The following is a 22,662-nucleotide window of genomic DNA, read 5'->3' as shown; positions in this document are numbered from 1 at the left end:
TGGTGTTCGATCATTCTGTCGGAGACACAGCATCAACTACACCAGCATCATGTTGAAGATGTAGTTGATGTTGAAGATATAGTTGATGTTGATGATGTTGTGATGTTTGATGATATTGTTGATGTTTGATGATGTTGATGATGTTCAAAAATACCCATTGATGTTGATGATGTTTTTGGGTATTTTCATCATCACCCATAAAAATGAAATCAATAGGGGTAAAAATGTAAACTCTGTATATAATATACTAAAAATATATATCATACCAAAAATAAAAAGGACTAAATGGTTTAAGAAAAAACTAGAGCAACATTTACCAAAATGAGATTTATGAGTAATTTTTCCTTAAAAAAACCCACTAAATAAGTCATAACCAAAAAATGGGTCTATAAAACATATTTCTATATCATTTTCCGATGGCTTTGTATGAGTGATGTTTGCAAGAAGTTGATATTTCTTGACCCAGCATTAAATAATAAAAAAAAAATAATAACAATAAAAAAAAAGTCGTTGAATGCGAAGGTCATGAACCAAACAAAACCTTACCTTACCTTACCTCTACCTTATCCGTTGGGGCCATTACGTCCATCATACGCACTGACTCTTCAACACACAAAATTTTCCAAAGCCAACACCAGCACCAGTAGTTGTTGAATATCTCTCTCCTTTGGAAAATTCCCAGAAGGTCATATATTTTTCTTTTTGAAAACAATTGCTCTGCTTTCTTACAAAATTATAATATCATTATATAATTGCAAATGAGACCTGATCTGTATCAACCCACGACAACATGCCTCTTTGTGTTAATTTCATCATCATCATCTTCTTGTTCATCGTCAGTAGTCCAACATTACATGGCGCCGACAATGAAAATTACACGACTTGCCACGAAAAAACATACGACTGTGGAGACCAAATAAAAGAAATTAGATATCCCTTCTGGGGAGAAGATCGACTTCAGTTCTGCGGCGTTCAAGGTTTTAAGCTCACGTGCAAAGGCAATGAAAACACAACCATAGTTATCGAGAATCAGGAATTTCGTGTTCTTCATATCAATCAATCTGCTCATAGCATGACCATTGCACGAGCCGATCTGTGGGATACTATTTGCCCTGCGAAATTCATTAATACCACTTTGAATTGGAATCTTTTCGATTACGGTCCACATCCGCAAGTAAATCTTACCTTGTTCTATGATTGCCTCCCTTACTCCGCATCTTACGATCCTAAACAAGAACAATGGAGTCATTTTCAATGCCCGGGCCAGAGTAGTAGTATTATTAATTTCGTCGTAGAAGAGTCATTTTTAACATATCCGCCAAATTGTAAGAGCAGAATCAAGGTTCCAGTTTTCCGAGAGGCTCTTCATGCATTTGGGTGGGATCTGGAAAAATTGGTGAAGCAGGGATTTGAGGCTGCTTATCATGAAATGGACAAAATCCAGGCCTGCGACTTGTGCAATACCTCTGGAGGGGAATGTGGGACTAACACTACTACAAATCAAGCAATTTGCTTTTGCCACAATGGACCTCAACCGCAAAAATGCCAAGGTGTGTGTATCTCCTTTTCTTTCCCCAACTTTTGCATATTCTTAGGCTGACTGGATTATAAATTTTGGTACTAATTTAAAAATGAAAAATGAAAAAATCAGTGGATTATGAATGAAATGCAGTTATATTTTATTCACTTTTTTCGTTTCTCTTTTTAATCTCCATCCAAAAATCAATAATCTAAATATAGTGACAATATGGAAGCTATTGTGAATTGAACATTAGCACTCGAATCTTATTGACTTGAGAAAAAAAAAAGAGGGCTTATACAAGAGGAAAATATAGGAACTTGAGTCATATTTTAAATACAAAAAAGCCAATTCTAGTACTCGAATTAATTCTTAAGACGAAAAGACAAATACAGAATGAAACACAAAATATATTAATTAATATACACTATGTCTAATTCTCTGACCACTTTGTATTCTTAGATTTTTTTTCATTCTATAATGTTCCAAAACCCAATAAAATTGTCCAAATAGTACTCGAAATATCTTGCAGATAGCTCTAGTTGATCACATTCTCTTTTACACAAATATAAGACAATTCAAATGGCAGATCAAACAACAGTCTTTGGTCTCCATAGTAGCCAACTTTGTTCTTCTCTGAAGTTTCGTTGATCTATTCATTTTTCATAATTACTTCACCAGCGGCTACTCTGTGTATGGCAAGAAAAAAATATCTTTAAGACATTTCATGACTTTACTCGATTTAAATTTTATTTTAGTCTTTATTATTTTAATTTAAGTAAATTATACTTTGTTCCTCTTATATTTGGCAATTTTTTCCTTAATTTTTTTTTAATTTTTTTTTCTATTTTGGCCCTTTATATTTTAATTTTTTCTCAATTTACTCATAAAACTAACTTCTGTTTAAAGTTAGACAAAAAATGGCATTTTAGCTGTCATATGACTAAAAAATATATTATTATATTGAGGTTTATGTTTTTTTTTTATCAGGTGTGTAATAAAATAGTTTTATGACACATGACTATGTCATTTTCTGTATAATTTTGAACATAAGTTAGTTTTTGAAGTAAATTGAGAAAATTTTGAAACATGAAGGGTTAAATTAAGAAAATTGACAAACATAAAAAGAACGAAGTGTGATTAGCCCTTTTAATTTTAACAATATTAGTTTTAAACTAAGTTAAATTTCAATTTAGAAACTGGACCTCATGCTTTTCTACCACATATCAATAACATGAGATAGAAAAAAATATGGACAATAATTTGATTGGAATAATCAAATTAAAACTTGATTTAATATTCAAATAAAAATAATAAAGATCAAACCAGTGAAGGCTTTTAGTTCGAAGTCAAGCTAATTTATGATGCTAGTCTTATCTTACTCTTATCCTATAAACAAATGCAATTATAAAATTTTATTCGTGTAGAGGAATATGTTATGTCATGTGATGCAACATATGAAGGAATATCTCTATTGTTTGGGATATTTTGCAATTAGTTGGAAATTTCCATTGGAGGGTGGCTTCCTTAGACTTCTTCTACTAATAGCATGAGGTAACAAGTTATGCTACAAGTTTAAAAATTTATGTGATCTAAATTTATTTTATATATAAATTTTCATAATACATTTATTTAATATTTACCACACATAAATTCTAGTCACAAATTTAGATAGTAATTATGACCTCCAAACTCATTGAGTCACAATTATAAGAGGTTATTTGGTGACCTTAATCTATTGTTTCATACTTGTCACTTGACATTTGTCAAGTTATCTTTCCAAAAATCAACTAAAATGACTAATCTTATTATTTTAATTAATAAATATTAAATTGAGACATTACATAAATTTATCCTAAAATTACTAAATAATTTTTCCACAACTATCTTATGGTCCAGATTTAATGTTGAACAAGTCCATGAAATTGGTCTGATGTAAAAGGGTTGAATCCACATTTGAAGTTGAATATCGAAAATGTTTTGTACTATGAAAAACAAATAAATTAATAAATAAATAAAAAGTGTAGTTTCTTTCAGTCCAGTCTTGTATGTTGCGTGTGCACGTGGTCTAGTCTAAACCGACTACGACGAAGCCTAATTTAAATGATTTTGTGTAATGGATTAATATGATAATTTTAATTTTATTATTTTAATATATTTAATTAAAATATGTATATATATATATATATATAAAATATAAAATATATTTTTAAAATTATATTTATTATAATTATTTTAAAAATAAATACGATAAAATTATTTAATTATAATTATCTCATTAATTATATTTTTTTATGAATAATTTACACATTTAAAGATTGGAGGTAAAAAAGAAAATGAATTACTCGAATTATATTAACTATGTGGCTTACTTTGAGATTAGTTTTTACCAAAAACACAAATTTAAAATAGTGTAAGCTGTGTTTAAAATAAATTTAATTTATATATTTTAAATTGTGATAATATTTTTCTTTCTCGAATATATAGTATTGATATAACAAATTGCTTATTAATATAGATTGACTTTAAGATTGGTTTGGAAAAATGACTTTTTTTAGTGATTTTGTAGCTGAGATATGAGATGAAAAAAATAAAATATTTGAGAGTGACTTATCTTCTTAGGGGCAAAAATATATTAAAAAAATAGAGATTATTATAAGTGATTTTTAACATTTTGTATAACTTTTTGACTTTTTAATTTCTTGAATAAAAATGTTAGAAATTCTAAATAAATTATCAAATATTCTACACAATACTCACATGGTGTCATGTGAATATTGCTCTTTTTTAATAATTTCATAATTTTTAATTTTTTATCCATAATAATCTATTACTAAGATACCACGAGACCGTATTATGAAATTACCAACTAATCACCCCACTAAAGGGATCTTACCAACTCCCTCCAAAATTGCTTTGTAGCTCGAAAAATTAGAAGTTTGAGTGGCCCGAATGCCAAAAAAGACGTCGTTTTGGCCTTTTTTTTTCCCATCTTTTCTCACTGAAACAGAGAGGCTAGAGAAGAAACAGAGGGAGAATAGAGAGAAGAGAGAGAAAGAGAGAAGAAGAAGAAAAGAAGAGACACAGATCTATGTGTGTATACACACAAAGCGATGGTGATGGCGATGGGTGCCGGTGGGTAGAGGGTTTGCGACGATGATGGCGGCGCTAGTGGATAGGAGTTTCATCTCTCTCTCTCTCTCTCTCTCTCTATTTCCCCTTTTTCTCTCTCTTCCCTTTTCTCTGTTCCCTCTCCCTCTTCTCTCTTTCTTCTCTCTCTTCCTTCTTCTTTTCTCCTTCTATTTCAGAGAGAAAATAGATAGAAAAGTCGGGAAGGAAGAAGAAAAGAAAAGGGGAAAAAAAAAAAAGGATGCCAAAACGACGTCATTTTGGCACCTCAAGCCATTCGAGCCACAGAAATGACTTTTTGATTTTTTACAAAAAGATGTGTAAAAAGTAAAGAGAGAATGAAATCTTTAATTTTTTGGTATAAGTTATAGGCTTTTTAGTTTTTTAATAACTTTTTAACTTTTAGATTAAAATTATTACGTGCCAAACGAGACCTTAATACTATTTTAGCCCAAAAAATCAAAAAAAAAAAAAAAAAAAAAAAAAACCTCTCCCAAACACTCTCATGGAGTCAGGCTTACACCCGTGTTGTGTAGATTACTCATAATACTTGCGTGTACGTGTCTCCGTCGCCATTGTGTTATGCTCACATTACATTTCACTTTCAATGCATTTGAAATTGGGGAAAATATTGATTACATTCTACTTCTTGTTATCGCTTGATAAAAAAATTATAAATAAAATTAAATAAGAAGTTTTATTTTATACTAATCTCATAATATTATAATTTTTATTGTAAATTGAGATTGTTTGGTAACTTAACCATTAGACTATCACCTATTGACAAATTTTTTATTATAATTTTTTATTGTAAAAAGTTTTAATTTTTTAAAAATTTTATTAAATAAGATTTCATTTAAATATTTAATCTAAAATTTTTAAAAATCTTAAACTACTATTACCACCTTGGGACATCACTATTGTGTCTAATATTTTTTTTTTGTGAAAATGGTTTTGGAAAGTTCTTCTCTTTTCCACATGTTTTCGGTCACCACTAGGGTGAGCAGCGGATATATCGATCCGTCTAAACCGACCGAATCGAACCGATCCATCGCATTTTGAACGGATGCGTGATAATGAGCGGATGGTTGTGGATTGATTTTTTCCAATCCGTCTAGTTTTGGACGAATGATGGATTTGAGATTCCTTTGGTCGTAACCGAACCGTTAAACCGCGAGCACCCCTAGTTATTTATAAGACTTTGTATTTTCAATTTGTTTAGGTATTCTGATTGTATTTTCAATTGACAAATGGTTTAAATATGTTGTTGAAAAAGAGTTTTCGACTTAAATATATTTTTCTAATCGAAAAAAATAAATTATTATTTATCAATATTTTTTGGTTTTTAAATCTAACTCTAAAAATAATAAATAGAAAATATGATATATGCTGGTTGGTTTTTGTTTTCAAAAATAAATATAGACGTAACAATATAGAGACATACAATCTCTATTACTGTTTTATTCATGGTTTTAGTGGTTTGAATTATTTTTATATTTTAAGAATTACAAATTATAATACTTTATGTAGATAATGCATGCTTTGATTGTAATATGTGAATGAGGCATGCAGTGATTGTAATATTCTAAAATTTCAAACTTTCTTTCTTTAGATAAGACATGCAGTGATTGTAATACTTTTTTAAATCATTGACTATAATACATATATATTTTTTTTGTTAAGAAAGTGCACAAGTTGAATTATGTTGAAAATTAATAAAATTTTAAACTGCAAAATCGATTCGGATTCATCCACCAATCCGCTCAATCCACATTCGCCGAATTGGCAAACAGATGCAGATTTATTTTTTTTAATCTGCCAATCTGACAGACGGATGCCAGATTGAAGGTTCCGTGACCGCAACCAACCCGCGCCCACCCAAACCATCTTTCCACTTACCAATCATCAAACATTTAAAATTTTTTTTTTTTTCCACACATGTGCCCCACTTTGTTCTCCCAATGTTCTCTTGTTCACATTTATATAAAAATTCTATTGTTTGTCTCATACATATATATATATATATATATATATATATATATTTATATTTATATGTTGATAATCGAATATTTGAGTCAATTTATGTGCATCTTAATTAATCTTATGACTCACACAAAGTGTTCCTCTACTTGGATTTATTATTATTTTTTTTTTCACACGTCCCTACTTTGGTCTCCCAATGTTATCTTGTTCACATTTACATAAAAATTCTATTGTTTGTCTCATATATATATTGATAATCAAATATTCGGATCAGTTTATGTGCATCTTGACTAATTTCAAGACTCACACAAAGTGTCCCTCTACTAATTTCAAGACTCACACAAAGTGTCCCTCTACGTGGATTGGACAAATGACACCAAATAGCGAATTGCTTCTAATAGGAATTGAACTTGAGATCTAGAGGGAGCTCACCCTTGAACCCTATGTTGCACTCACTAGGCTAACCTCTTAAGATTTGTCTCTCATATATATATATGATAATAATAATTTTAAATAATAATATTAAAATACATATTGATATTAATGATACAATTAAATATTTATCTGTATCAAACATTATTAGTTGGTATGACACTATGATAAGTTAAAGATACTAATATGTATAGGTTGATATTTAAGACTTTAATATATATCATTTTTGGGATATTGACCACATTTTTTTTTAATCCCAATTTGCATTTTATGAGTTGGTCTAGTACAAGAAGTTATAGGAAAAAGTACATTACAGTTTATTTAATTTGTGTACTGAGTTATGTTTGTGTTAAGAGACCAAAAAATAAATAAATAAAAGAAGTAGCTTAAGTTCATGTTTGGGTTTGTTGGGTTCACCATGAATCCCATTTCCATAATATGAATAATTCATTTTATAAGATCTACATGTATATTATTCATGAAAAAATTATGTCAATTTCATAATTGTAACATTTTTATTTTATTGTGTTTGTTTAAAAAAAATAAATGACATGTATATTTTTAAAAATAAACCATTCAATTTTTTTTTTTATGATAAACGTGATAAAACGAAAAAATTACAATTATCTAATTATTTTTATGGATAATATACACAGAAAATTTACAAAATAAATGATTTAAATTATTGAAATGAGACCCGTAATGGATGCCAAGAGCATGAACGTGACGGTCAAGTCCAAATTTGAATTTAAGAAAAACTTAATCCATAAATAAGAAGACTATAAAAAATGACTTGATTTTTGTTTTTGATTTGTTCTCAAAATATTTGGTTTGTTTTTTTCTGACTTACATAAACTACAATGGATCATTCAAATATTTGAATCTTCTTCAAACTTACTAACTGTTGGGATCTGGGATCCCGCCCAAGACCTTATAGAAATCATTGCAAGCAGAAAAACACACCCACACACAAGGAGACACAATATTTTACGTGGTTCGGCCCAATGCCTACGTCCACGGGAGAGTAACCGGTTATCACTATACCAATGAGGAGATTACAGAAAGATTACAATAGAGGAGGAGCTCACACTCTCCTCACTCAGCCACTCACCCGTCTCCCTCGCTCACACCGAGAGAGACGGTCTCTCCGCCTCACATCTCTCGCACTCTTTGGTTCACGGTTTTCTTCCTCTCTTACTTACTCACACTTTGGCCTCTCCTCTCAATCTCCATTTATAGGTGAGGGAGTAGGTGGGAGAGCCTTTGGGCAGCCTCCATCCTTGACTCTTCAAGATGGTTGGTGGCCGCCAAGGTGGACTTTGGTTGGTTGCCTTCCCATTGTTGCCAACCAAACTTGACTTGGATGATCACCCCTTTCACACATGGGTGAATTCAACAAATCACCCCCTCAACCCATGTGAGGTGATCCACTGCACACACTGCTGCTAATCTTGTCACGCCCAAATTCAACATAGTCTGCATCTCTTCACTGAGACGCTGCATCCCCTGAAGCTAGAGATAAAACACCAGAGATACAAGAGGAGGAGGGAATCCTACATCCTCAACTCAACTCACACCACTCTCTGATTTGGAGAGAGCCTCTGCTCCTATCTCCCACAAATCTCTTCCACGCTTCCTGTCTCGGATATCTTCACTTGCTATGCTTGAACTTGCGCAACCAAGATATCTTGACACCCCCTGATTGGATGTCCTGCACCCCCTGCTCGGGATACCCTTGCATTACCGTGCAACTCCTTGCATGATGAACACTGGAGCAACTAGAAAACTTCAGAGTTTGACACATCAACATCCTCAATTTTCCTTGCTCGGAGCTTATTTCTGAACAACCAGCCTTTGCCCTTCTGCACTTCTGAACAACCTCCTGGCGTTTCCACATACGCTTGTTGTCTGTGCTGCAATCCCTGATGTTCGGTTCTGTCTCACTTGTCCGTACTGATGTTTGACAGTTAGCCCTTCTGTCAAGACAACTTCCACCGGTCTGTACAAGTTACCACTATGCAACTCCGTGCATAGTGCTCGCACCCATGGCTTCTGGTCTCCCTGCGTCAAGCTTGCTTGAGAGATCTGCATCAACTCTATCATCTGCTGCCATGGAACTAAAGAAACCACCATAGAGAAATAAGACTTGCCACTCCTTGGCACGCACTCTTGCGTTTTACCTGTCTCAATTTCTCTGTCTGGAAGTTCCTGTGAACTGTCAACAACCCGCTGCTGCACACTCTTCTCGCGCCTCTGTACGACACTCTAGCGTACCCTTGCACTGTTGCACGTCTGCAATTGTACTTCTGCGCTTAGTATGCTCCTCTGCAACTATTGTTCTACATGTCCACATACCATTAGTACCTTCTCGTATACAGTAGCTCCAACAGCCACAGTATTTCCCTGAGCCTGTACTGGTTGCCAAATCATCTATCCGTCGATGAATGGTCTTCTCTTTTGATTGAACCAGATCCTCCGAATACCTCAACAACCAAGAAAGTTCCCAGGAAAGACTGGTGGGGTCACAATCGGTCCCACTTAAGAACCAGTCTCCTTAGACAATGTCTTTTTGACAGAACTTTCCTAGACCTTTGAGATAATCATGTCTGCAATCCTCTGATCGCCCCTGACCAATCCTGATCTCCCTCGATCTGCCATTTGATCAAGCCTGATCTCCTCTGGTCTTCAATGATCTATCTCAATCTGTATCTGGTTGTCCAATCTGGTCAGAATCTGCCCATTCTAACCTCTTCAGTGAATCCGCAGCGTTCCACAATATCCGGCAACCTTCCTTCGAGTATTGAAGATGGCAAACACCCATGTTTTGACAATCTTTCCAAACCGTTCAGAATTTCACTATTCTGTCCTCGCGGTTGCGTCCGGAGCGGTCCGTTTAGCTAGAACCAACCTTCGCTGCACTTCCAGGGACCTCACTGAAAACTTTCCCCGAAAACTGGGCCACACCACAATTTTCTGACAATTCTGGGCCAAATTGTAATTTTCAGAAGTTCAAGGAATATTCCGTGTACCAACGAAATATTCCATCCACTGTCTCTAACGCCGTCTACCACTCTAATCTGCCTTCTTTTTACAGAAACTCCGTCTCCAAAATCTGACCGTACGGATGTGTCCGGAATACTCCAAATAGTCGGAAACCACTATTGGATCACCAAAAACGGACTCCAAATGGCTTCGATCTAGCCAAAACATTTTGTACGCCTCAGATCTGCGGCTGTACCTTCGCCGCGAAACACAGGATTCTTCCTCCTGCGGATGACGTGGCAGCTGACGTGGCTGCTGACGTGGCACGCGCGTGCCATACACGCGCCTCCCCCCACTCGTCTTCTTCCTTCATCAGCGCGTGGGGCGCGTGCCTGCGACTGGGACGACGCGCCGTCTGCCTTCACGGCGCGTGGCGGCGCTTGCCGAGACTGGGCCTCACGCACCTTATTCAGGCGGCGCGTGAGGGCGCGTGCCGACTCTTCTGGGTGTCTGCTTTATATGGTTGGACTCCTCTTCTCGAGCCCTTGCTCCTGGTATGCTCAAAACCTGATTTCGAGCAACTTGATTTCTGGGCAGTTTCGGACAACACGCTGTTTTTGTTCCGAAACGCCACCGACGAGGCTCTGATACCACTTGTTGGGATCTGGGATCCCGCCCAAGACCTTATAGAAATCATTGCAAGCAGAAAAACACACCCACACACAAGGAGACACAATATTTTACGTGGTTCGGCCCAATGCCTACGTCCACGGGAGAGTAACCGGTTATCACTATACCAATGAGGAGATTACAGAAAGATTACAATAGAGGAGGAGCTCACACTCTCCTCACTCAGCCACTCACCCGTCTCCCTCGCTCACACCGAGAGAGACGGTCTCTCCGCCTCACATCTCTCGCACTCTTTGGTTCACGGTTTTCTTCCTCTCTTACTTACTCACACTTTGGCCTCTCCTCTTAATCTCCATTTATAGGTGAGGGAGTAGGTGGGAGAGCCTTTGGGCAGCCTCCATCCTTGACTCTTCAAGATGGTTGGTGGCCGCCAAGGTGGACTTTGGTTGGTTGCCTTCCCATTGTTGCCAACCAAACTTGACTTGGATGATCACCCCTTTCACACATGGGTGAATTCAACACTAACAACCAGTTAAAGTTACCAAAGCTTTCAAATATTCTACTTGAATTTTCCAATTATTCGGATATTTTGGTATTTTCAATGAGAACAATGCTAGGGATTAAAAGAGTTGAATCAAAAACTGTCAAAAAAAATTGTGCAGGTGAGATTTATTCTGGTGTAGTTTACATATATGGGTTCGTTTAAAAAGTGGATTAACTTTTTGATATTTTTAACTATTTTAACTTGAGTTAAAAAGTCTTATTTGAGATTGACTTTTTGACTTTTTTGACTTTTGTGAGAGAAAAAATGTAATGATTATGGGTTAGATGTGATGTTTTGTCTTATTGGATTAAAAAGTCTATTTTGTTTTTTTTTTAAAACTAAAATAGCCAAAAAGCCCTGGGCTTTTTCTTCCCATATTTTAAGTGTTCTAAATTTTTTCTTTGAATTAATTCTTTTCTTACCAAATAACAAATTTTCTATTTGATAGATTGCATTTTACACTAATCTTCTAATGACTTGAAATTTGAATATTGGCAAATTATTAAATCTTCAAGCTACTCGAGAATGCTAACATTCATCTGTTGAATACACAATAAAACAAAATTTGTCCAATGTTAAATATTTAAAAGACTTGTACACAATCACTGTTCATTTTGTTAAAATCTAGATTACTCATTCTAGAGGTCAAAAGCCGATTACTTGCCAATTTTAAAAATTATGTCTTCAATTAACAAAAATCAAGTTAACAACATTGATAACATTACACGCACACAAAAATTACTCAGAAAATTAAATAAGTGGATCGTATTTATTTTTTGATGTGACTCATACCCCATTATTGAATTTCACCATACATTTTATTTTTTAAACAATTTTCATAATATTTATTTTTTCAAAATACATAACTTTTAATATAAGCATCCAAGCTCATGTACATATGGTTGAAATTAAAGCCCATTGATTGTAATCTGTTCTATCCCTGACTTTAGAGGTAGTTGAAGAAAAAGCAAGACGCTTTTGCTTGAACTAAAGTTTGTCTTTCTTGTGCAACAAAGCTAACATTTTCAAACCTCCCAATCATTAAACCCAAGACAACAAAACAACACAAAGGTAATTCTTCTACAAATGCTTCTCTCCTCTGCTTTCACACCTCTCTCCTCTCCTCCCCTGTTTTTCTCTGTTTTCTCCATTCTTTCTTCTCTAAATGCATCTCAAATTCAACAAATCTTTCCATATTCTTGTCATTTTCATCATATTTTCCGACTTTGCAAATGAAACTATATCCGTAGACCCAAATTTCGAGGCCTGTATGCCTCGAAATTGCGGGAATGGTCCAAATATAAGTTACCCTTTTTGGATTACTAATTTCCATGAGTCCTATTGTGGCCAGCCAAACTTTGAGGTTACTTGCAATGGCGGAAACCCAGTTGTCGCGATATCCGATGATGATTATGTCATCGAAGAAATATTCTACGCCAATAATTCATTTCTCTTGGCCAATTCCATGGTATATGATTTTGAAAATACATGTCCAATTCCTCTGCATAATTTTAGCATTGAGGGAACTCCATACAACTATACTCTTAGCTATGCCGATCTCTTCTTCTTCTACAATTGTTCAACGTATCCTATCAAAGAACCGACATATCGAGTTGTTTGTGCAAGCAATGTTACCGATTTATCATTTGCTGTTTTTCACAAGGAGGTTTTGGAGTATGAGAATTATTCGATTGACTCGTGCAATTCTTGGGTGAATGCGCCTGTGGAGACTGGAGATATCAAGAAATTGTTGGAAATGAATTTCACTGATGTTTTGAGAAGAGGGTTTGTTTTGAAATGGAGTGAAGATTATTGTAGTGATTGCAAGAGAAGTGAAGGGAACTGTGGTTCTATTAATAACAAATTTACCTGTTTTTGCTCTGATAAACAACATTCCAAAACCTGTGACGACGGTAAGCCTAGTGAAACTTAGTCCTTTTTATCATTCTTTCTGGTCGGACCATGTTTCACTATCTTTTCTAAAATCAATTGGTGTTTAAAAAATAATCCACTTATGTTTTTTTATGACATTCGTCTAGATCCATCCACGGTCCGCATGCCTATTTTTAGAGTGGTTGTAGAGTCGTGTTGTGTATCCAACATTTTTCAATTATTTCTTCTTTCTTGGTGCAAATTTTAGTCCTAGAGGCAAGAACTCGTATCCATAATCTTGTGTCCATTCACTCTTTCTTTCTTTCTTTCTTTCTTTTAGTATATAAGTAAATTTTTACAAGTAGACCATTGAAATGAAAATTAGGGTAGAGATTACATCAGAATTCTCATATATTCCACTATTAGAGTTTGCATTGTGATAATATTTGTACTAATGGTTTATCATGTTTCATGATCATATACAGGGCATATGAAGTGGAGAACAGCGCTTGGTATAGGTAAATATGCCCCACCCATTAAGTTTCATCTATTGTTTTACATTCTAGAAATTGATCACATAATCAAATATAAAATATATATAAAAATGAACAAAATTTTAGAAAAATTAGTATTTACATGTAAAAAAATTGTAAGGCAAATTATACATGTGATTCTTTCAATTTGTCTCTTAAACTAATTTGGTCAATGTAGTTTCAATTATATCAATTTTATCTTTAATTTTTGACATTTTGTCAATTTAGACAAATTAATAACATTTATTAAAAAATTAGACAAATATTAAAGGTGAAGTGAATTCAAAAGGGAATGGACCAGTAAAAGTGAATGAATCAAGTCAAATTCGACAATAACTCCTCAATTACTTTGAAGAGAATGTATGGACTATTTTACCCATTGATCCATCTAATTTTTAAAGCAACAATGATTCATCCCCATTTTCCTCCCACCCCCTTGATCCCCTCTCTCTCTCATTGGTTACATTTTCTTTTTCCTTTTTTTTTTTCCTGCTCCTCCAATCACCACCTGCCACGTGGTAAAGGGGGTGAGGGGGTGACCCCCAAAAGGGAGTCCCAAGCATTATTCTTTTTAAAGAGAGACTAAACTAACACAATGTAAATTCGAGAGTAATATTGATACAATTAGAATTGTAATGACCAAATTGACAGAAAAAGTAAATTGCAAGTACTACTACAAATGTAATTTGTTCAAAATTATATTCACTTGGAAATATTCTATTTGATTTTATGATTGATTTTTGTGCCAATAATTGTCTAAACTTCTTGTTATAGAGCATATTCTCACTTGGCTTTTTTCTTTTTTTTCTTCTTCCAATGCAGGGCTTGGGGCAGTGGGAGTTATTGTGGTGGTGGCTATTGTTTGCATCATCTATCATCGCAGGAACAAAAAATACAATGCGACATCGTCTTGGATATCTCGATACACTTCGCATACATCTTCAATGAATGATATTGAAAAGGAAGCAAGCTACTATGGAGTCCAAACTTTCAGCTATAATGAACTCCAAAAAGCCACCAACAATTTTGATTCCAAGAAAGAAGTAGGAGATGGGGGATTTGGCACTGTATACCAAGGTGCTTATCAACTCAAAACTATCTTACAAACTCAACATTTTTTTAATGAATACAGTGTTGGCAGTATCATATTCTATATATATATATATATATATATTTTAAAGAATGATGTTTATTTTTAGTCCTCAAAAGAGTTGGACGGTCCAATTAGGCCCGTGGACTTATCATAAGTCTCATTTTAATGATTTAATCCGTAAATTTTTTTAGACCTTCATATGTAATCATTCATAAAAAGAAAAAAAGAAGACTTTTAGTTTTTTTTTTTCTACACAATTTTATCACATTTATTTTTAAAAATAGATAAATAATTTTCAAAATCACATTTATCATCCCCATTTTTAAAAACTAATGTGATGAAATCTTCTGCTTAAAATTATCAGATTAATCTTTTTTTCTTTTTTTTTTTTTCTTTTTTTTTTTTTGTGAGTGTATGTGCTTGCACGGGCGCACTTGTGTGAATAATCTACGTAGGCAGACTATTAATAAATCATCGAACTGAGGCCCCTTAGTGAGCCCACAAGCCTACATTGGACCGTCTAGTCCTCACAAGCTACCTTTTTTTTGAAATATTTTGTAGGATAAAATATTTTTATAATCCCGAAATTGTGCATTGTGTCACTTGGGTTGTCTAAGTTTCAATTTTGTAAAAGTTGTACACAAAGTTCTAAATTGAGTCAATTTGATTTAATTTCAAACAAACTGTATCGTTAACCAATATTTTAATGAATCATAATAAAAAATTACAAAAACTCATAACTGGGAGCATATGACACATTTAGTTTCTTGAGTTGTATATTATAGAATTTCCCTTTCTTTCCTATGGTTTATTGTAATGAAAAGCATACTTACATGCCCCATTTGATTGAGATCAACCACTTTTTTCATATAATCTTAACCAGGCAAACTTCGAGACGGGCGTGTAGTTGCAGTGAAGCGACTATACGAACACAATTTCAAAAGAGTGGAACAATTCATGAACGAAATAGAGATCCTCACCCGCCTCCGCCACCCAAACCTCGTCTCCCTCTACGGCTTCACCTCCCGCCACTGCCGCGAGCTCCTCCTCGTCTATGAATACATCCCCAATGGCACTGTCGCCGATCACCTCCATGGCGACCGCGCAAAGCCCGGTTCCCTCTCTTGGACTACAAGAATGAGCATTGCATTCGAAACCGCTAGCGCATTGGCTTACCTCCATGCTTCTGATGTCATTCACCGTGATGTCAAAACTAACAACATCTTGCTTGACAACAGTTTTTGCGTTAAAGTTGCTGATTTTGGACTTTCTCGTCTTTTCCCAACTGATGTGACCCATGTGTCCACGGCCCCACAAGGTACTCCGGGTTATGTGGATCCCGAGTACCATGAATGCTACCAACTTACTAATAAGAGTGACGTTTATAGTTTTGGAGTTGTTTTGATCGAGCTTATATCGTCTAAGCCAGCTGTGGACATCACAAGGCATCGCCATGAAATTAATTTGTCTAATATGGCGATTAATAAGATTCAAAATCATGAACTTCATGAGCTTGTTGACCCGTGTCTTGGGTTTAACTCGGATTATAAAGTGACAGAGATGATCAAGGTGGTTGCTGAGTTGGCATTTCAGTGTTTGCAAAATGAGAGCGATATGAGGCCATCGATGAAAGAAGTGTTGGAGGTTTTGAAGGAAATCAGCAGTGTGGGTTATGATAGGAAGGTTGCTGACGAGATGGACATACCAGCAGATGATGTTGTGTTGTTGAAGAGTGATCCACCAACGCTTTCACCTAATTCTTTGACGCAAAATTGGGTTAGTAGGGGAAGTACCACATCTAATGCTAGCAGTAGCTAAGTTAATGTATCATTTTAATGCAGTCAAGATCCATTTTATAGTAAATTTTGGGTGATAATGCCATCTTATTTCCATCATGAATATGAAAGTTACTATGAATTATATTAATGCCTTTGTCTATAGTGATAAAATCATTCATTGTATAAGTCGATTGAATTTTTTTTCCTTTTTTTTTTTTTTTTGGGTTCTATTCGTTGTTTCATTGTTATTATTTGTTCTTAAAACTAGGCAATGAACCACGCCCAATTTCCTAGTCTTAAATTGTCATGTTGATAAATTTGTGTTGATGGAGAGAATTTTTTTCACAAAGCAAAAGGGAAAATGAAAAAATTATTGGGAAAAATGTTAAAACAAAAACTAGACCATATATGTGATAATGTCATGATATTTGCGTTTATTTTCATGGTCTACCAATGATAATGTCATAATATAATTGAAGAATTTATTGGGTGTTCTCGGACCAACACGTGCACGTGTTATAGGAATACCACAATACAATATTAAGGTCACGTGATATTCCAAGTACATCCAATGATTTCTTGTTATAATGAGCCGGAGATATGGGAAATATGATCATGGGTAAATTTCATCATAGGGAACCAGATGAAAAAAATCTACTGCTAAAGAGGTTGCATATGAAGTTAATGCTTTATTATCGTTATTTTTATCTTTTTCCTAAATTTTTCGACGCCACACTTACAATGCTAATGATAATCTCATTGGATCTTGGATCTTACTCCTTTAACAGAAAAAGAAAAAAAGAGAAAGATATTATTTTGGGCTCACTATGTTATGCATAGAAAGGGGAGAATCATATCAATATGACATAGATATTAGTCTAATTTTTGTAGACTATGGGATGATGAGATTATACTAATTTTTGTTCATTCCCGAACTCATGATAGGAGAAAAAAATTTCCCATATCTTTTTTTTTCTTATTTTTTTTTTTGCTAACTCCATATCTGGTCTAATGGACCAACTAATCTGCGGACCAATCTCACAGTCCATTAGCGTTCCCCATACCTTATAATAGAAGAATTTGAAGTTTTGTTCATGGAAAGAATTCTAATTTTTGTTCAAATTGATTTATTGCAACTTTTGTGTAATAGAAGAAAAAAAGGGTAACAAGAAAAAGAAAAGGAAATTTACAACCACAGTAGACATCTTGCTTTGTTTCTACTAGAAAAAATTTAAGGCAGCAATTCATAGTGAAGAATCCAAGATATACTTGGACAGCAATTAACATAGCAATTTTTTTTTTTTTAAAAAAAAAATTCACTACTTTGAGGGTCTTGAGGAATCTATTTTGCATGATATTATTCTACATAAGCTTTGTAGTCTATGATGCTTTTAACCTAAAAAAACATCATTACATTGATTCAACCGCGCATGATTCATTCTCTTCTGATATTTGAATAGTAGAAGATGCGATTGGTATTCTTGAAGGTAAATAGAATAATGGTTCCGGGGGAACTTGCAAAGATTCTAGATTTCCTTCAAGCATCTCAATCACCTTGTTACTTGCCGGTCTGTCTAATGGATTAGCTTGTATGCAACATAGCCCAACTAATATCATCTTTCGTGCAACTTTTTCATCCTTGTCAGATTCAATCCCATGAAGTCCTATATCTCCATCACATTTTAGCTTCTTGTAAATCGAATGTGGGAAATATAAGTCGCTAGTGTCCTCAACTGATTGTCCAATGTTTTCCCTTCCCCAAACCATCTCTAGGACTAGCATTCCGTAGCTATACACATCAGCTTTGTGTGAGACTCTTCCAAAATGCCTAGAGAAGACTTCAGGCGCTATATATCCAATAGTTCCTCGAGCATGCAACATGGATACAATGCTCTCTTTCTTGGGACATAATTTAGCAAGCCCAAAATCAGAAATTTTTGGACAAAAATCTTCGTCTAGAAGAATGTTATGTGGTTTTATGTCAAAATGGAAAATGCGTGTTGTACATCCATGATGCAAGTATTCCAATCCCCGAGCAACCCCTATTGCAATTTTGTGCATTATTTTCCATTCCAAGTGGTCATTTGTCTCTTGTGATTTGTTGTTGTGTATGACCTTCTCAAGAGATCCATTTGGCATGTACTCGTAGATAAGAGCTCTTTTGCGACCCTCGAAACAATAACCTACAAGGCTTACAATGTTGACATGGGAAGTCCTACTAATGCTTGCAACCTCATTTATGAACTCTTCTCCATTACTGCCTTTTGTTTCATTTAGAAGCTTGACAGCCACCAGACATCCATCAAAAAGCTTTCCTTTGTACACATCACCGTAGCCGCCTTTCCCGAGTTTATCGTGGAAAGAATTTGTTACTTTCTTTATTCTTGAGTAACTATATCTTTGTGGCAAAAGGGATCAATTAATTTTCAAGAAAGCTTCCACGTGATCATCTGCCATCGTTGATTTCTTCCAAAAGAATATCGATTTGTATGTTGAGGTTTTCTTTCTAAACCAGAAAATTAGAAATAATGCACATAAAATTGCTGCTTCAACCATTGAAATGACTACATAAGAATGAAAAAAGTCAAGTAGTGTTAAAATCTCAAACTAGCCATTTTTTTTTTCTTGGAAGTAATGCAAGAATTATGTTAACAAAAATCAAAACTAACTCAGTTGTTCACAGAAAATTACTACAAATAATTATGAATCATAAAATATGTTCTAGTTATGATGAAATTGATCAAATATTGAACAAAGAAAACAAAATGATTAAGGTTTTTATGCATTACTAAACTAAGGAAAGACATAGAATAAAATTTCAGTACCATACCTATGGCAACTTTCAAGGTCAATTGCTTCTTTCCATCTGAAAAACATAACAACACACCATTAACTAAGGCTGTGTTTGGATAGGGATTTTGAAAGGAAAAGAAAAAAGGTTAGTGAAATGTACATGTATTTCATTTAAATTTCACTACTTTCTCTTTTCTTTTGTAAATTCCTACGCAAAGTAATAATAAAAACACCAATCTAAAGAGACATAATTTTGAAACAACATCGCCCATATTAAATGAATAACTGCAGCCCAGCCTTAGTAATAGAACATTTTCTAAGCTTGTTAGAAGGCTAAATAAAACAATACAAGTTTGATGTTTGTCGCTTTTGTTTTTTTTCTCTTTTTAATCTTCCATTTACATGAATCTTTTTTCGTACTCTTTAACACTTTTGGGAGTAAAATGACATTTTAGTCCTTTAATAACACATTTTCCCCCAATCTAAAAAAATAAATAATTAAATAGTACATTTTTTCCTCTATTATTTGTTTTTGGATTTTTTTTCATTTCAATCATGGTGTCACAATTCTCTTTTCTAGCTTCTTTTGATTTTACCCATAACTTTATCACATCGAATTTTCAGTAGTGAGATTTCAACAATTGACCCAATATTAAAGACTCATGAGTAGAAGGTACTCTTATGTCAATAAACAAAACTTGTGAAGATTTTGGTAAAACCTATTTTTATACCAGTGCAATTCTTAAAAAAAAAAAACAAAACAAAACAAAAACAAAACAAAAAAAAAAATTATATCTCATGTAGTAGTGACTTTGGAAATTTAATCACCATCAAAAAAAATTAAAATCACACTCCCTATAAAGTCTGTGTAAGGATTGCTCTTTAAATTTTAATATGTTTTCTTATTAAAACAAATAGTTGGTAACCACATCTTAAAAAACTTTACAATAAAAAGGGAATACAATATATTCAGTTTTTTTTTTTGAACGAATACTGTACATTTAGTTGGTATGAAATTATATTAAACAACTTTCTATAATTTTTTATTTATTTTATATGTAGTCTTATAGTTTTTTTTTTTTCAATTGCATCACTTTTAAAATTTTATGGTCCAAAGTACATAAGCTTAGGGGAAGTGAAAAGGAAGTCTCTTTGATAATTTAATGGGAGAACTACGTATAGCTAAAAAAATTATCAACATATCGAGGAGTGCAAGTACTTACACTTATACAGTTTTTCATTTATACTCCACTATAATTATTTTTATATTTATAATTTTTTTTCACTTTCTCTTATTTGTATATAATTCTCCCTTATTTAATTGACCAAATTGGCCTATATTAATAATATTTGAAAAAAATTATAAAAAAAACAAATAATCTTATCCAACTTCCCAGCAGTCCCCTTTGTCAACGTCAAGTCTGGACCCATTAAAAGAAAGTCTGACTTATGCCAATGGTTAAAGAAATCTATGAGTCAATTCGCGTGGTTTCAATTTTTTAAATTTAATTTTTTTTTAAAAAAATTGATTTGTTTTTAATGAATATTTTAAAATTTGTAGTAATTTTTAAATTTTTTTTAGATGTACCTTATTTAAATATATCTAAAAAATAAAATATTTGTGAAAAAATATTTTTTAAAATAAATAAATGCACAAAATATGAAAAATATATTGAATTTTTATATTTTTTAATTATTTTTTTTGTATTTAGTGAATTTTTAATAATTTTTTTCGCAAATATGGGATGTATGTGAGACTTTCACCTTCATAATTTTTCATTTGTATCTTATTATAGAATTACTTGCACTTTATTTGTAATTTTCTTTTCTTTGCTCAACTGTTAAGTATTCTCCTTACAAGATATCTCAAAGTAAAGATATTATGCTTAAGGCTACAAACAAGTTAAGTTGAACCGAATTTTTTAGTGTTCTAACTTATTCATTAAGAATTAATCAAGCTCAAGCTTGAGCCAAGTTCAAATCAAGCTTAAACATTAAATATTTGATAAACTCGAGCTCGGCTGGAGTTCGCTTAATTACATAAACAAGCCAAGTTCAAACGTGAGTTTGAAAAAAATAAATTAAGCTTAAATTAATTTACTTATTAAGATAAAAATAAATTAAAAATTATGAGCAAAATATACAAGAATACGTATATTAATAATAAATTTCATCAATTAAATATGTAAATTTACACAAATATCAAACACAAATAAAAAACTAAAATAAATTATTAAAAATTTATTTGATATATTATTAAAAGTAAATATTAATTTCTTTTTTTTTTTTTTTTCATGATCACGAGCCCTATCAAACTGAGCTTGAGACTACTTGAACTCGGCTCAATTAATAAACGAATTTAAAAATCAAGCTCGAACTTTAAATGAGTCAAACTCGAACTGTTCATGAACAGTTCATTTTGTTTGCAATCTTAATTGTGTTGTTCATAGATCATGCGGTACGTGGTCAATATGTAGACGACCCCGAACGTCCCGAGAGGGAAATCCCGTTTTATTCATTTGGGCTCACTATAGTTCAGACTCAATGTCACGGTCCTGTATCTAATCTCGCAGAGTGCAATGTAAGACCGATGAATCATCAAAGAGTTCAAATCCGGTAAATCGTTTTTGAAAACAGATTTTTTGAAAGAAGTGCCAAACATGGACTGCTTTGTCAGATACAGAGTCGCCACCTAAATATTTTATTTTGAGAAATTTAGGAAACCCTGACTCGTTGCCTAAGGCCACGTGTCCGTCATCACCAAAGTTGTCTCGGCTCGGGAACTTGGGTACGATTGGGGAAGGTCACTTCGTGAGCACCCCCGCTCGCCCGATCAAAGATCGGTCTCTACTAACCATGATATCGAGTTTTGAAAATATTATGTGCTCCTATTCCGGTTATTAGCCTAGATTTACTACGTGACGCACACAGCATACAAATATAGACCGGATCGTCTGAATTGGAACGAAACATCTCATATTTATTTCGAAAATGGTTTGTTACTCGTAAGTAGGCTAAAATGCAGGTTTTGCCACCCTCGGGTGGGCTTAGAAAACATGGTATTACCACTCTCAAGTGGGGTTAAAACTCGCAATCGATGAATTATTCCAATCCAAATAACCCAACCTTCACCCACAAGCATTCAGGCAGTTATATCACATAAGCGGTTGGCCTCATGGTAAGCATGCTATCATGGCAGTTACTCACACACATGCAAGGATGCTAAAGCATAAACACTTACCGAGTAATCCAAGCCAAAACAGAAGCTATATTAGAAATCCATGCATGATCCTAACTATACAGAAATGCCTAATGCAACACATGCAAAAATGCAACTACAATAGGCTCGGCTATTCTAAGAATGGCATATGAAA

The 22,662-nt window shown here is 33.6% G+C and overlaps 1 protein-coding gene and 1 pseudogene across 3 annotated transcripts; one reads left to right on the top strand and one right to left on the bottom strand.

The window, feature by feature from the left end:
- Positions 1 to 417: 417 nt before the first annotated feature.
- On the top strand, positions 418 to 16,643 carry LOC114294945 (LEAF RUST 10 DISEASE-RESISTANCE LOCUS RECEPTOR-LIKE PROTEIN KINASE-like 1.2). Of its 3 annotated transcripts, none has more exons than XM_082910169.1 (4): positions 418 to 1,550; positions 13,577 to 13,609; positions 14,447 to 14,701; positions 15,601 to 16,643. In XM_082910169.1, the coding sequence occupies exons 1-4, from the start codon at positions 791 to 793 to the stop codon at positions 16,533 to 16,535; spliced, it is 1,983 nt and encodes a 660-aa protein (XP_082766295.1). In that variant the 5' UTR covers positions 418 to 790; the 3' UTR covers positions 16,536 to 16,643. The 3 variants fall into 3 exon arrangements, with proteins under 3 accessions (XP_082766295.1, XP_082766297.1, XP_082766296.1); XM_082910170.1 differs by lacking the exon at positions 418 to 1,550 and adding an exon at positions 12,117 to 13,132; XM_082910171.1 differs by lacking the exon at positions 13,577 to 13,609 and having other exon boundaries at positions 583 to 1,550.
- Positions 16,644 to 17,905: 1,262 nt separating this feature from the next.
- Positions 17,906 to 19,459, bottom strand: LOC114318179 (LEAF RUST 10 DISEASE-RESISTANCE LOCUS RECEPTOR-LIKE PROTEIN KINASE-like 2.4 pseudogene; annotated as a pseudogene).
- Between the last annotated feature and the right edge of the window lie 3,203 nt (positions 19,460 to 22,662).

This window comes from Camellia sinensis, chromosome 15 (assembly GCF_055761805.1).
Source record: "Camellia sinensis isolate YWXY chromosome 15, ASM5576180v1, whole genome shotgun sequence".
Classification (NCBI taxonomy): Eukaryota; Viridiplantae; Streptophyta; class Magnoliopsida; order Ericales; family Theaceae; genus Camellia; species Camellia sinensis.
This window is presented reverse-complemented; position numbering and strand designations above follow the sequence as displayed.